Source organism: Bufo gargarizans, chromosome 9, assembly GCF_014858855.1.
Source record: "Bufo gargarizans isolate SCDJY-AF-19 chromosome 9, ASM1485885v1, whole genome shotgun sequence".
NCBI lineage: Eukaryota > Metazoa > Chordata > Amphibia > Anura > Bufonidae > Bufo > Bufo gargarizans.
Window position 1 is genome coordinate 142,148,258 of NC_058088.1, and position 16,117 is coordinate 142,164,374.

At 42.0% G+C, this 16,117-nt stretch overlaps 1 protein-coding gene across 2 annotated transcripts in view; it reads right to left on the minus strand.

The window, feature by feature from the left end:
- Positions 1 to 10,262: 10,262 nt before the first annotated feature.
- MID2 (midline 2) overlaps positions 10,263 to 16,117 on the minus strand; it is a 603,653-nt gene continuing 597,798 nt past the window's right edge. For both annotated transcript variants that reach the window (XM_044306559.1, XM_044306558.1), the window contains one exon: positions 10,263 to 10,994. In XM_044306559.1, coding sequence (XP_044162494.1) covers positions 10,586 to 10,994 — 409 coding nt within the window. In that variant the 3' untranslated portion in view covers positions 10,263 to 10,585. The remainder of the gene's footprint in view (positions 10,995 to 16,117) is intronic.

A 16,117-nucleotide genomic window follows, 5' to 3' on the forward strand; every position in this document is an offset into this window, starting at 1 on the left:
TGTATATGTCAACCTCTAGTGATTGACAACCCCCCCCCCCCCCCTCGGACAAAGGTACTCTGAAATGTGCTTTGAGGTGGGTGCCATCCTGGTGCAAGCTGTAGCCATGGGTAATGCACTTTTCAATTTTTTCTCATAGTTTATCTTTAGTTACATTATAAACTGTATGAGCATATGGGTGGAGAAATGTATCCCTTTATCCTTATTTCCTTTTATTTGGTTGGTACATGTAGTTACATTTGCTTCAAAAGGTAATTGTGATAACTTAACTATCTGTGTTATGTATAGTTGTCTTACCCATTTGCCATATTCCTCTGTATGTTTTCATTAGTGCAACCATTGAATATTTCTTATGGTCATATGTGGTGATGAGCGGACCCATGGATGTTCAGGTTTGACGGGTTCGGACAAAGTTTGGTTCAGGTCCTGAACTTGACCGAACTTGATCCCAAACACTGAAACTCATTGAATTCAATGGGGACCTGAACTTTGGTATGAAAATTGGCTGTAAAAAAAGTCAAAGAAATGGCTAGAGGGCTGCAAAAGGATCCAAAATGGGGGTAAGAGCAGTACAATTGCCCTGCAAACAAATGTGGATAGGGAAATTGCTTAAAATTACATAAACAAATAATAATGATAATCTTGAACCAGGAGGCAGAGGTCCAAGTGGAGTAGGAAGTTGAGGAGGCTGTAGATCTGGTGGTGTACGTGGAAGAGGCGGAGGAGAAGCCTACACTGTTTTTGTTTTGTTGTGTTTTTTATTTTTATTTGTCTGTTAATTCTGAACGTGAGCTTTAGCCATTTTTTGGGGTGTGGACAGTATGCTTCTCTACTCTGCCAATATAAGAAATAATAATCTTGAGCCAGGAAGTGGAGGTCTGAGTGGAGAAGCAGGAGTGGCAGTATAGGTGGAAGCAGCAGAGGAGGTAGACAACATTATTTTTTCCATCATGTTGCTGAAACGCTGCCTCCTGCTAAGACGGTCCGTATTAGATGTGCTGCTGGATGTAGTGGCATACAGACAAAGCTTTTCCACATTTTTGCCATTTTAACCCTCCCTTCTGATGTGCTGGCGGCACCCTAGCTTTGGTGGCCACTTCCCCCTCCTTCGCCTTGTGCTTCTACTGAGCCCTGACTGTCAGGTGGGAATTCTGTCAGTAGTACTGCATTTACAAGTGTGTGCTTGTAGTCGCACATCTTCCTATAAGACTCCACTGAAGTTAGGACAGCACGTTGTCCTGGTAGCGGGGATCTAGCAAGGTGGCCACCCAATATTCAGCAATGAGGGCAACTCAATGGTCATTGCACAGGCACTGCAGCATGTAGTCACTAATGTGTTCCAGGCTGTCCAGAGGCAATAACAAGCTGTTCTCAGTGGGAGCAGTACTGTCTGTATCCAACCAGCAACACTCCATTGATGCCCTTGAGCTGATTTGGGTGCTGCTCTGCTGTGAATTCAGATCTTCCTGCTCCTCATCCTCCAAAACTGTTCCCTGGCTGGACAGTTGTGTATCTGGCAGCTTTTGGTGCAGGAACGAACCCTCCGAGCCACATGTGGACGGCTGGCCTGATAACCATGGAAATGATCTCTGCTCCTCCTCCTCTTTATCCTGTTCCACATCCTCATCCATCATCGCCTAAGACATTTTTTCAAGGAGACATAGAAGTGGGATAGTAACACTGAGGATGGGGTCATCGGCGCTGGCAACATTGGTGGAGTACTCGAAACAGTGCAACATGGCACACATGTCCCGCATGGAGGCCCACTCATTGGTGTTGAAGTGGTGCTGTTGCGCAGAGCTACTCACCTGTGTGCTGCAGATGAAACTCCACTACCGCCTGCTGCTTGCATAGTCTTTCCAGCATGTGCAAGGTAGAGTTCCACCTTCTGGGTATGTCGCACATGAGGCGGTGAGCGGGAAGGCAGAAGTTACACTGCAGTGAAGACAGGCGAGCAGCAGCAGTAACAAAAAGCTGGAAGCATGCATAGACAGCCCTCAATTTCTGCAGCAGCTCTAACATATTGGGGTAATTTTTCAGGAACCTCTGTACCACCAAGTTCGGCACACGCACCAGTCAAGGGATGTGCGTCAAACCAGCTAGGCGCAGAGCTGCTATTAAATTTCATCTGTTGTTGCACACCATCAGAGGCTCCGAGGCACCAACTACTCATCGGTCTGTTCTTCCATGTCTGCCCACAGCTCCAGCGCAGTGTGGGAGTTTTCCCTCAAACATATGAGTTTCAAAACAGCCTGCTATCATTTACCCTGGGTATGCTGAAGTTAGTAGTGCCGGTGTTGCGCTGACGTGGAAGGCGGTAGTGAAGGATGAGGAGGCAGTAAAGGAGGAACCTCAGGGAGGCAACGAGAAACGTCCTTGGTGGCGGTAGGACATGCACCAAAATGCTTCCCGCCTCAGGCCCAGCCACCGCTACATTTACCCAGTGGGCAGTTAGGGAGATATAACATCGCTGCCCGAGCTTACTGGTCCACGTATAGCTGGTTATGTGGATGATGGCGTTGCGCAGTGCACACCTGATTTTTTTTTCTCCTCCACTTGTTCTTGCAGGGCAGGGACGTCCCGCCTGAAAAAGCGGTAGGGGGTACTTCCTCTTTCTCTCCTGTGTTTTGGGATGGACAGCTGAATGCTTCCATGTGATACTGGTGGGGGAGGAAGAGGCCGAGACTGCAGAAGAAGAGGTAGTAGAAGGAGCCTCAAATCTTTTGTGGTTTATCAGGTGTCTACTCCACTGCAGCTTGTGCGTTGCAGATTCCGGGTCATGCAAGTGGTGCTCAGGTTTAGAACATTTATGTTAAACAAAACAAGGAATGCAACAGCTCACTGCAAACCAAATAAAGTACAAAATTGCATCATAATATCAAATGCTGAACTAATAAGTTAGAGATATTTGGCAAATCGTTTTGTACAAAATTATTTGAGCCCGTCTGCCGAACGTCAAGGCAATCTCTAGTTAGACGGGTTCCTAACACTAAATATATCTGTTATGTGCCATAGCAGCTATCAAACAATTCAGAAAGTGCAGGTTCCACTTACATGCTGGATCCGCCTGAATTTCCGTCATTTTCGGTGCCAAAATGGCCTCCACTATATCCAGGGAAAGCAGTCACCAGCATGCACGCCGGGCCCACTCCACACCACCCCCGGCGCCACATGGTCACCAAGGACTGCAATGAGAGTCCACACACTATCTCTCTCCTGGTGCCATGTGGCTTCAGTGAGTGATGGGGAGTGGGCCAAGCTATATACTAACACTAATTAAAATCAACCTGTGGGACAAACGAGCTGGTCAGGAGTGCACGACTAAAGAGGCAGCCACACCTCCAGCACAAACTGCAGAGAAAAAAGGGGGTCAGTCAGCACATCCCAAAGCGCAGGGGCACGTTGCTATGGCTGAGAACAAGACTGTTAAACAAAACAAGGAATGCAACAGCTCACTGCAAACCAAATAAAGTACAAAATTGCATCATAATATCAAATGCTGAACTAATAAGTTAGAGATATTTGGCAAATCGTTTTGTACAAAATTATTTGAGCCCGTCTGCCGAACGTCAAGGCAATCTCTAGTTGGACGGGTTCCTAACACTAAATATATCTGTTATGTGCCATAGCAGCTATCATACAATTCAGAAAGTGCAGGTTCCACTTACATGCTGGATCCGCCTGAATTTCTGTCATTTTCGGTGCCAAAATGGCCTCCACTATATCCAGGGAAAGCAGTCACCAGCATGCACGCCGGGCCCACTCCACACCACCCCCGGCGCCACATGGTCACCAAGGACTGCAATGAGAGTCCACACACTATCTCTCTCCTGGTGCCATGTGGCTTCAGTGAGTGATGGGGAGTGGGCCAAGCTATATACTAACACTAATTAAAATCAACCTGTGGGACAAACGAGCTGGTCAGGAGTGCATTTGATATTATGATGCAATTTTGTACTTTATTTGGTTTGCAGTGAGCTGTTGCATTCCTTGTTTTGTTTAACAGTCTTGTTCTCAGCCATAGCAACGTGCCCCTGCGCTTTGGGATGTGCTGACTGACCCCCTTTTTTCTCCTCGGTTAGAACATTTATGCCTCGCTTCAGGCTCTAACTGCACAGCGTGGAACCACCCATGTCTTATCCTCAGCACATTGCCTGAAGAACTGCCACGCCAGGGAACTCCTTTGCACTGGCTTTGGTGTGCTCTGTCCCTGAGCATGGTGGGCAGTAGCAAGCGTACTGGCTAAGGGTTTGCCACTCTGCTTTTGCACCCTGCTCCCTCTTTTCCTGTGCAGCTGGAGCTGCGTGACCCCCATCTCTTCCTCCGAATGGCACATGTCACTCGGATGACTAGGACATCATCATCCTCCACGTCATCTTCCACCCACTCATCACCCCTGTCCTCTTTGGCGGACTGCACACTGCAGAATACAGAGTCAGTTGACCTTTTGACCTGTATTTCATCATCATCAGAGATGCATTGCGGAAGTCCCCCCCCATCCTCATCCTCAAACATAACTAGTTGAGCATCATTGCACTCAATCGCTTCCACTTCTGCGGCAGGGCTAGGTGGATGGTCCACAGAAACCCCACCAGCAGAGTCATCAAAAAGAATAAGTGACTGCTGCATGACTTAGGGCTTAGACTACTTGGCTGATGAGCAAGAGGTTGAGGTGGAAGACAGATGACCATTGGCCACTGGTGCCAACTCTGTACTTTCAGCAGTGGACTGGGTGGGAGACAGTGTGAAGGAACTGGATGCACTGTCAGCCATCCAATCTAATACCGCCTCTACTTGTTCTGGCCTCACCATCTGTAGAGTGGTATTCGGGCCTACAAAATAATGCCTGAAAGTCCTGTTGATTGCATGCACCAGAGGAAGATGTTTCATTTGAGTGTGTAGCTGGAACAGATTAGCAACATCCTCTCCCTGCAGAAGGAGATTCACTAATACCAACAGCACCACGGCCACGGCCCCTATTCGATGCTCTCCTCATTTTTTTTTTTTTACTGTCAATCGCCAAATTGGCTGACAGACGAACAATTGGCTATAGGTCACCGACAGAATTGCTAACAGACTAGTTATTGCATTTCTGTGTTGAGAATGCAGATGAGGTGTATCCCCCCCCAAAAAAGGCTTTATGTCACCGACACAATTAACAGACTGATTAACTCTCCTATTACAGTAAGGCCTCGTTCACAGGACCGCTTTTTCTTTTTCCGTTTCCGGGCCTTTTTTTACGGTCTGTATTCACTGCGCCTGCCCTGAAGACCGAAGTGAACGGCGCAGGCGCGGGATTTCGCCAACGATGCAGGGAACAGTGGCATCATTCAAGAGGAGCTGGGCGGGCACAACACTGGACCTGGGCGGAATACAGGGTGAGTGGACGGAGCCTCTAGGTGCTGATTTTACGCCCACATAGCACCTAGAGGCTCATTAGCATATATTAAAAGTGCTTTTTTAACAAAAACGGCTGCAGGGACTAACGTTAGAAACATACTGTTAGTGCTGACATGGGCGCATTGGTAATGTCAGTCAGCTACATAACAGTATTTCTGGTGGTAGAAACCCTTTAAGGTTAAAATCTTGTAGAAAAGCTAACACAGACTTTGGCACCGTTTTTGGTGTGGGTTCGGGTGCCCGGACACTGTAATGTTCAGTATGAACCCGAACAGTATGGTCCAGGTTCGCTCATCCCTAGTCATATGCTGTCTAGTAATGTTCTGCATTTTTCCTGTGTTCTTTTCCCTGCATAACGGAAACGGAACGGATCCGTTTTGCAGCCCATAGACTTTTATTATTACATAGTGAAAAGCGGAATGTCTCTAAAGGCATTCCGTTATAGAATTGCGTTATGGTCCGTGGTAACCAACAAACGAAGTGTGAATGAATTTCATAAGCGGAAATTCGCTCATCTCTAGTCTTCTTAACCCCTTGGTGGCAACTTCACCAGGATTATTCTATGAGGTAGCAGTCTGGCTGGTGGGTCTCCTGCAGCAAAGCCTAGATCCCTGTATACGTGTTACAATGTGAAAATGAGGGGATCACCAGCATAACATCATTAGGACTAGCCCAAAGTAAAACCACCCACTGCCTGTTACACAGACTACCTGCAAATCTGAGAAACAGTCAAGGCAGGGATTGCATAGTTATGCACAGGACCCAGTCGATTTCTGCAATCGGATATGCAATATTTCTTGTGGTTAAAAATGTGTTGTCCCTGGTGCTGTAGACAGAACTTTGAACTTTTAAAGTTTTGAACTTTTGTGTTGATAGCTTTTGAACCACAAGAGATATTGCAAATCTGATTGATGAAATCGATTTCAGAGAAAATTCTTGTTGTCTTTGATATGCTAGATGACCCCCTTCCCATTGGAAAAATTTGTCCTTGATCCAATATGGTGGCTTTCAAGATGGACTCCCTCACCCATTACTCACTGGGATATTCAGATATTTTATTTTCCCTTTAGTTTCTGAAATAAAAAGTGGTCCTGTGACTTTTGACTCAACTTGTACAATGATTCAACTCGCTGGAATTCCACCTTACAAATGATGGAGTGTCTGCATGAGCAGTGTAAAGCGCTGAATGATTACATCATGCATGAGAGCACCACAGCAGGTAATGGCAACTCAAGCAGTGGCAACTCATCAGGGATGCATGTGCTACATACTCTCTTTGAAGAGGCCACTAAATGCATCAGTAGGGACAACTGTGTCATCAATGATGTCATCCCCTGAGATTTATATTTGAAAAAATGCTCACAATGATGCAACAAGTTATGAAGGAAGAACGGAATCCAAATCCTGCTAGCCCTGTAATTGTTGGACACCCACACAAAAGTTCCATGGAGGAGCAAGCGGAGAAGGATTAAAAAGAGGAGCTACAACTGGAGGCGAAGAAGGTGGTGGTGCAGTAGGACAAAGCTGATGATGATGACGAAACTAGTCATGGCCAATCATTGCAGTGTAGGAGTGAAAACAAATGGGAAAAAAAGTGAACAAATAGCATAAAAAGGCAATGCCTTTTTGAAAGGGGGTCACCATCAGACATGATGAATAAGGGGGACCTTTTTGAACAGGCTTGGACTGGCCCACAAGGGTACAGCTGAATCCCCCAGTGGGCCCTTGAGCAAGGTGGGCCCCTAATCCCCCACCCCCTGCGCAAGTGGCACATAACACAGTAAACTAACTGCACTGTATACATAACTGTATATTCAATGTACAGCACCTCAGCCTATGTTCATATAAAAAAAATCTCCTGATTATTAAAGAAACGACTCAGTTTATTATTATTATTATAGACACAATCAGATAGCTGAGATGACTCCTAGGTATAGAGGAAAGCTATCCAGTATCCTCTTTTCCCCAGGACCTACCTGCTCAAAGTTGCTGCAAGGACCCCCATATTCAGTCAACTTGGTAGCATCTACAGGTAATATTTGAATGTATCTGTACTGTGGGCCCCCCAAAATACATTTTACTGGTGGGCCCTAGGCACCCCAGTCTGACGCTTCCTTTGAAACATATTGCCTTTTTATTCACTCATGTGAACATGTTCATTGTAACCCTCACCAAAGTGACTTTAAAACAAGGTGTTCTTAGACTGAAAATGTTAATTTTGGTAGAATATAAACTACTGATGTAAAACCAAAAACAATTGTCAGATTATTACTCTGAATTTGTTTAGTTGCTTACTGCCCAAGCACTGATTTGTCTGCTGCTGTAAAAGATTGATAATGAATAACTGTCCCTGGGATTGAGTCTGTGACTGGATGCTAGGTTCTTTGAAGTAGGATCTTCTATGAGCTCACATCCTGCATCTACTGTCTCAGCTATCCAAGTGCCGTAAAAAACAAAAAAAAAAAAACATTTTAAAGAATGAATTCATTTTTGTGTGAACTGGGAATAACATTGATAAAACACTGATGACAAATACTATTGCACAAAGTTTATTTATAGAAATCTGAACATCTCATTCTTTCATCCTGATGATTCCCCTTCACGGGGGTCAAATATATTTAACATTTATATAGGTTTTGGAATAAATATATTATACATTTTTATATTATACATATACTGTATATTTATATAACTATATAAGAGTGACACAGTAGTTGATACATGTACATATACAGCAGTATGAAATAACTGGGGGGAGAAAAGCCACATATCGTATTTGAACCAACACAGTTTTAGGACATATGCAAAAGTAAGCTCCGGCTCACCTGTACCTTTTTGTACCAGACGTGGACGGTTGTAGTCCAATTCCCGACTTTTGTAATCAACAAATTAAAAACCAGCAATGTTCTTAAAAGATGTAACAATCAAAGACATGTAGTTGGTCCAAAAGGCATTTACAGTCGGGGTGCCATGATTATTTGTATGTGCTTGTTGTACTCAAGAATAAAGGATCGTCACCGCTTTTAAGAACGGAGCTGGTTTTTACTTTGTGGATTACAGTTTGAGGACATAATGTCCCACTTCTTTGATCAAAGAATTGTTTTATTGCAATGCTTCTTTATTTTCAAGCATATATATTTGATTCTTAATATTTTGTATGTGTATCTGTATGTCCACCAAATTCAGTGGTTTCCTTGCTACATTCTCTTTAATAAAATTTGGAGATAACGAGCATGAAAGAAGCAATGGGGAGTCATTTCTGATGGTATTAGCATATGGAATGAACATTGAAGCCGCTAAATAGTTTGGATCTATTCAATCTGTCTTCCAGTATGATTCCCTATTCCTGTTTTATCATAACTATCAGATTAAATCCTCACATTAAGGCCTCATGCACATTACCGTATGTTTTATGCGGAACAGAACAACTGGCCCTAATAGAACAGTCCTATCCTTATCCATAATGCAGACAATAATAGGATATTATAATAATAATAAGACATCTATATATTTTTTTTCCCGGAATCTAAATATGGACATACGGAGTACCTTCCGTTGTTTTTCTGTGGACCCATTGAATTTTTGCAGACCGTATACGGAACCAGACTAAACAGACATGGAAAGATTGGATGTGGATGAGGACCCATTTATTTCAACCATGTGCTGTGGGCATCCATATGTCCGTTCATTAACCCCGCAAAAAAGATCGAACATGTCCTGGTCTTGTCCATTTGCAGATGAGGATAGGCATTGTTAAAATGGATCCGCAAAAAAAACGGATGCAATACAGATTCCAAAGGAACTCATCCGTAAAACACATACGGTTGTGTGAATGTAGCCTAACGGTCACATTTTAAGCTGAGCTATATTAGGGCATCCATGAATGTGTCTTTACTTAGAGCTTTTTCTGCTGTACAAAAGCAATGCTTCTAAGGAAGAATAGCTCTGCTACATTAAAAATGTACAAATTTTTATAGGTCTATTACCTGTTTTGGGAATTAAAATGATTGTAATTAGTATATTCATTAATATGCTAATGTGACCATGTTCATTGTAACCCTCACCAAACTGACTTTATAACAATGCGTTATTAGACTGAAAATAGTGAAAAGAAATGTTCAGTTTCATAATATTGATGACCTAATCTCACAATAAGTCAATATCAGATCAGTGGGGAATCAGACACTTAGCAACCTCTCCAATCAGATATTTAACAGTGCCACGACACTCAGGCAATTGTTTACTTGCACACTGTCTAGACTGTAGTGGTGGTGCAGGGTAATTATGGCTTCCTCTCCCATTCAAGTGAAAAGGAAAAGGATGAACAGCTGTAATTACATTACAGAGGACGCAGCACACAGACCTTCAAACAGCTGATCTGCGATGGACCCTCACTGAACTGATATTGATGACCTATCCGAAGGAAAGATCATGAATATCATGGAACCACTGATATTTCATACAATATTTTAATCTTTCAAAAACTACAGGAAGCCACAATGTTTTGTATACAGAAACAAGACATTATCTGCATTAATTTATTTATAAAGATGATCAGAAGCTGACATATTTTTGATTTGTGCAGATAAACTATTACATTTTCCTAGGTAGCAAAAGCAACAATAACTTTCCTACGGTTTTTAAATAATAGAACACCATAAAGGGAAAGGGAAAGTCAGAAAAGGAATTTAGAAAAAAGTTCATACAAAATACCTTGTGCAGTCAATGACGGGCATCATATTTCTTTAGAATAACACATTTTCATAAACAAAAAAGAAATATAAAAATTACCTAAATTGATTAAACCAACTGAATTTAGCTAAGATGGATAGATAGATGGCTAGACCACTAACTGCATAATATAGATGTCCAATATTCCAATATCTAATGTTGTTCCGTAATAAGAACAGAAAAAACTAAAATAATGGATCCTGTATTTTAAGCATCTGTTATGCACATTTTTCATCTGTTTTAGCTATTTCCATCTGAGATTATTTTAGATGGAAAAAATAGCACTACACTGAGACTTTGTGTGAAATGGCAGCTGCAATACACTGGTTTACTGATTTGGACTCCAGCTGTAGCTTAATAGTTAAAATCAATTAAAAGTGCTACAAAAAGTATAGGTGTGGCTTCATCCTTATACTCCTATTGAAGGGCCCTGTGGCAGGTTGCCATGTTGTGTTCATTGGCAAGGTTTGAGTCCAGATACATATGGAGATTCTTGTGGTCTACAAATACTCTCTGGCTGAAGAGACACAACTGTGTCCATAAAATCTGGAGCTGGGAGACCTGACAAAATCAGCAGGGACTTGTTCCATATGGTAAACGTAGGACAAACAGGCAGGATAAATGAGATCTCAAATGTGTGCAGGTGACAGGAGTTAGCTGGATCATAGAAAGAAAGTATGTTATTGTCATAGTCTAGGAGGACACCCAAACGTTTCAGCTGAGGATGAACATCCACGAGAACCTCTTTATTATTGTGCCTAACAAGGAAATTGTTATTACATCTAGAGAAAACCCAAGAAGAGGTGTTCTTTCCAATCCATTCATTCTTAGGAGCAGACTTGTAAGCAATTCCTACTGCGTACCTGAGGAGAAAGAAGAAAATTATTACATTTTGAAAATCTGCTTGGACCAAGAAGGTTAAACGGAAGCAACCTGAAAGACAGAGAGAGAATAAAATAGTAATGCACAGTTCATCCTTGTTTCATGACATTGGTTAGAATTAGAGATGAGCGAATCGAAGCTGATAGTGGAATTCCCCCGCGTTTCGTAATAACTAATCACATTCTTCCTAAAATGGCGGCTGCACGTGTGAGGACATGGAGAAAGCAAGTCTGGGAAGGCTGGATCACCCATACTGACATGCATGCAGCCAGCCTTGTGATGTCACAGCCGTATAAATACGGCAGCCATCTTAGATTCTGCCATTCACCAGTGTACTTAGTGCAGAGAGAGATGTGTCTGCAGGCGCTAGGGACAGTGATAGAAAAATAGTCATTGTGCAAAAAAAAAAATATTTACAAGTGCAGGGAAAGATTATTCAAGGTGTAGGGAAAGGATAGGGGTGGAATCGTTCCACTGCATTTATGTTGAACAGGGTTCATTCGGGGAGGTGACAGCCTGGGTAATAGGAACAATCAGATTACACTTTGCTGCACTGAATGGCGATACAAACTGCCATTATACAGCTCTGTAATTCCAGCAAACCGCTCTTATTAGGGTGCAAGTGTTGTTTGATACATGCATTAACATGATTTGTTACAAGGAAATATATATACGTTTTATTTGCCCTAGTATAGCACAGTTATATGTTCTAAAGCATTTTTTGGCTTTTATTAGTGGGGAAAAAAGGGCTCATTAGCCATTGTGTGGTGAAGTGCGAAAATTACAGCTCTTTTTGTCGTGTATTAGTGGCAAAAGTAAAATATATTTGCCGCTCAGCGGTGCATTTATCTATTTTTAAGCCCTTTTTTCTGTGTATTAGTGGAAAAATAAAAAATATATTTGCAGCTCAGCGGTGCAATTATGTGTTTTAAAGCCCTTTTTTGCATGTTGTCCTTCTCACAACATGTACCCCCGGGGTCTATATGCAGTTCAACAGGCAGATATCACCATTCTGAGAAAAGTAAAGGGATGGCACTCTGGTCATAGGTAGTGCATGGAAAAGAATATTTATTATGGGATGGCTTGTTATGCCAAATAACGATAATAAAAGTAAAAATAGAATGTAAATCTATAGATTTTCAGATAAAAATATTAAGAAATATTAATAATGAAAGATAATACAATATAAAATAATGGACCTTCAGTTAAATAATCCTAGGAAAATCAAGCATACATAGTATTGTGACAGTGCATATAATATAAAATGCTAAATACAAAAACGGTTAGATAAACAGATAAAAAGCCATAGGTGGTGGTGTTGTATGAGTCTTATGGACCTACTGGAGGTAGGTGTAAGTATCCAGTCTAATAGTGTCCAAAGAGAACAGATTTACTAGGGAGTGGGGGGCCTCCTTTAGGGAGTATGGTATTGTTCAATTTAATATGGTTTGCCCTCTTGTCCCAGATAAGTGAGGTATTCACATCTGATTATAATCTGCTTATTTTCATAGTAATAGTCCAGTAGTTGTAGATTATACTGTATAATACTGCTATGTTAGCAGGTACATTACCCTCCTGATGATCAGAGGTAGGCTGGTGAGCGGCTCCTGACGGGCGGGCGGCGTCCACGTGTGTTGTTCCCGCTCGCGGGGCTGTATGCTTTGCCTTATTTGCTGCTGTAGCTCTTCGTCACTTCCGGTGACATCACTTGTGCTCGCTGGCTCTCCCGCTCAATTCTTATCAGCGTTCCACGTGGAGGCCGATGGCGGGAAAAAAGCTGCAACTTTCAAAGAAAAATATGCTCCGGAGCTCTTTAGTTCTAGGATCCTTTTTGATTTAGCTAGCTTGGCTTGGGTATGGCTACCTCAATACCCCATACGCGTATGGGAGCGTGCTGCTCCTTCTTCAGTGGGAATGGGTAGCCCTTTTTCCTTTGGTCTAAATATATGGTCCTAATTGGAACTAATTAATGGCTGGGGGAGTGGTCTTGAACGTTATTTCTTGTGTTTAGTAACATTCGTACTGGAATTGCAGATAAGAGGGATGGGATTCAGATATAATCCTCTAGCATATTTATAAAAACAGGATACGGCAATAACATAGGTGAATATGGTGTCTGTGATGCTTCTGGTTATAAAATAAAATAAATATCAAATATGTAGAAAAAAATAAAATTTTATATATATATATATATATATATATATAAAAACAGATATAATAAAATAGAGGCACCAAATTGGAGATAATACCCAATATAGTGGATTTATGGAGATCAAACCATAGGCTCAAATATATTATGATAAATCCATTAGAGAGAAACAATTAAAATAAATCCATAGACACTATGATTCCGTAGCTATCAATAAAGTGCCAGACATATAATCTTCCTGAGGGCAGTAGGGATCAGGGTGATCTTTAGTTGGATGTTTTAGTTAGGTTAGATGGCTTCTACCTATATTGTGATGTATAGATGAACTCAGGCTGCAGATTTATTATGGAGAGAGTATTGATAGAAGAATATTACTAGGAGAGTATTGATAGTGAGAGGAGGGGTCGGAGTGCTGATAGACAGCCAGACTACGATCCCAAATCCCAAGGGGGGCATCCCACCCAATTAGTCCATATGTGGTATTTGGTCCTATTAATAAAAACCTGAAGATTTCCATCTCCGCATTGAGCCCCTTCGGGATCATTGTGTTGAACCCAAATATTTTTCTAGACTCAGACCTAGACATCGCCTCTCCATTGGCGTGTGATTTTCTCTATAGCTGCATAGGTGAGTGATGACAGGTCGCAATTGTGTTTTTCCTTATAGTGTCTAGAGACAGAGTGGAGCGCATAACCTTTTTTGATATTTGATATGTGCTCTGATATTCTCGTTTTGAGAAGTCTTTTTGTGCATCCAATGTACTGCTTGGAACAGGGGCATTGTAGGACATAGATTACATTACTGGAATGGCACGAGAGATGCCACACCTAAAAAAGCCCTGCAATGTTAGCCAGCTTGAATTGGGTTTGGTCGTGATCTTTTTAATTGTTGGTGCTACTTTTAGGTCAAGGTTAGGGGCTCTAGTGTAGGTGATCTGTGGTTTGTCAGGTAGTAACTGACCCGCTCCCCACAAAGACACAAGAGAGCACTGACCCCCACACACAAATACAATTTAAGACACAGGAACAAAACACACAAGACAAGCCCACCCAGACAACACCGAGAGAGGACACCGAGGAACACCCCCTACTACCTCAGGGAAGACCGAGAAGAGACACTGACGAAAACACCCCCCATCATCAACATCACCACACGGATCACCAAACAATGACAGATCCACAAAGAGACAACCCACTCAGGACACTAGACCACAGAACACAAAGAAGACAAGAAGGGGCAGACACAAGAAGAAGACAGAACAGATATCATAGGACCTAGAAAATACATCAAATATTATTGTAAATCTAAGTAAGTAACCTAACCCTCAATGACTCACAACAGAAACTACTAAACAAGGGACAAAAATTTTCCCCTACAGCCAAAATGGACACGTTCAACAGATATATAGGAATAGAGAAATTTGTGAGGAAACTCTGCCTAAAAAAATACTTCATCAAGAACCCAGTATCTAGAGACAATTCCCAAATATCAATTTACAACCATACGGACCTCAAAATAAAATCTATGAAATATCCGAAGCAAGAAATGGGAGACGATATACCTACATTCCGGAAATGCATAGAGTCAGACATTAGGAAAATGAATCTAAATAAAACACACTTCAATATAACCAAAAGAGAGATGCATGCAATAAAACAACTGCAATCGACTCACAATCTAACTATAAGACCAGCAGACAAAGGTGGAGCAATTGTCCTACAAAATACAGAAGACTACACCACAGAGTGTAAGAGACAACTATCAGACCCCCATACCTATACCACCCTTAGAAAAGACCCAACAGATTTTTTTTTATAAGGAACTAGTAGCACTGACACAAGCTGGTAAAGAAAAGGGCATCCTAAATGAACAGGAATTTACATTTATAACCAACTCACAGAACAGAATTCCCATCTTTTACTGTCTACCAAAGATTCATAAAAATCAAACCCACCCACCTGGTAGACCAATAATATCAGGAATCGGATCCCTTACTTCCAACCTCTCGCAATACATAGACAGACTACTACAGCCTACTGTCAAACTAATACCATCTTACATCAAGGACACAACAGACATAGTGAGGACATTGGAACAGGTGCAATATCAAAAACATTGGCTCCTGTGCACTATGGATGTAAATTCACTTTACACTATTATCAATCACAACCACGGTACTGCCGCTCTGATTGAATCACTACCAGACCCTACACATAGATCAGATCGAGTTCTTGATAGAAAGTGTACTTTTCATCCTGACTCATAACTACTTCATGTTCGACTTAGTATTTTACCTACAGCAACGCGGCACCGCCATGGGTACCAGGTTCGCCCCTAGCGATGCCAATATCTTCATGGCCCAGTGGGAATACGATTTCATCACCCCACTGCTGGGGACGAGCCTGGTACTATGGCGGAGATACATAGATGATATTATTTTCATCTGGAGCGACAGGAGGGACAAATTAGACGAATTTTTGGAGGTCATCAATGTAAACGACAGGAATATAACACTCACAGCAAACATAAGCAAAACACAAGTGGAATTCCTCAATCTATTGATCAAAACAACAGAAAACAAACTCCACTGCAGCACGTATCAAAAGCCAGTGATAAAAAACAACTTTATTTTACATTCAAGCTGCCACCTTCCAAGCTGGCTATTAAATATCCCGAGGAGTCAATTTAGACGCCTCAAGAGGAACTTCACGTTAAATGGCCAGTTCGAAATAGAGGCAGAGAATCTGAAGAAACAATTCCTAGCCAAGGACTATCCAATGACAATAATAGATAGATCGCTGGGTAGAGTAAGGTCAATGTTCTTTGATCAAACCACCACAAACATGACTAAAAAAGAAGAAACCCCCAGAATTATTCTACCATACAATGCCCATTACAAGAAACTAGAAACGAGCATCCATAAACATTGGCACCATATCCTAACCTTGGACTAAA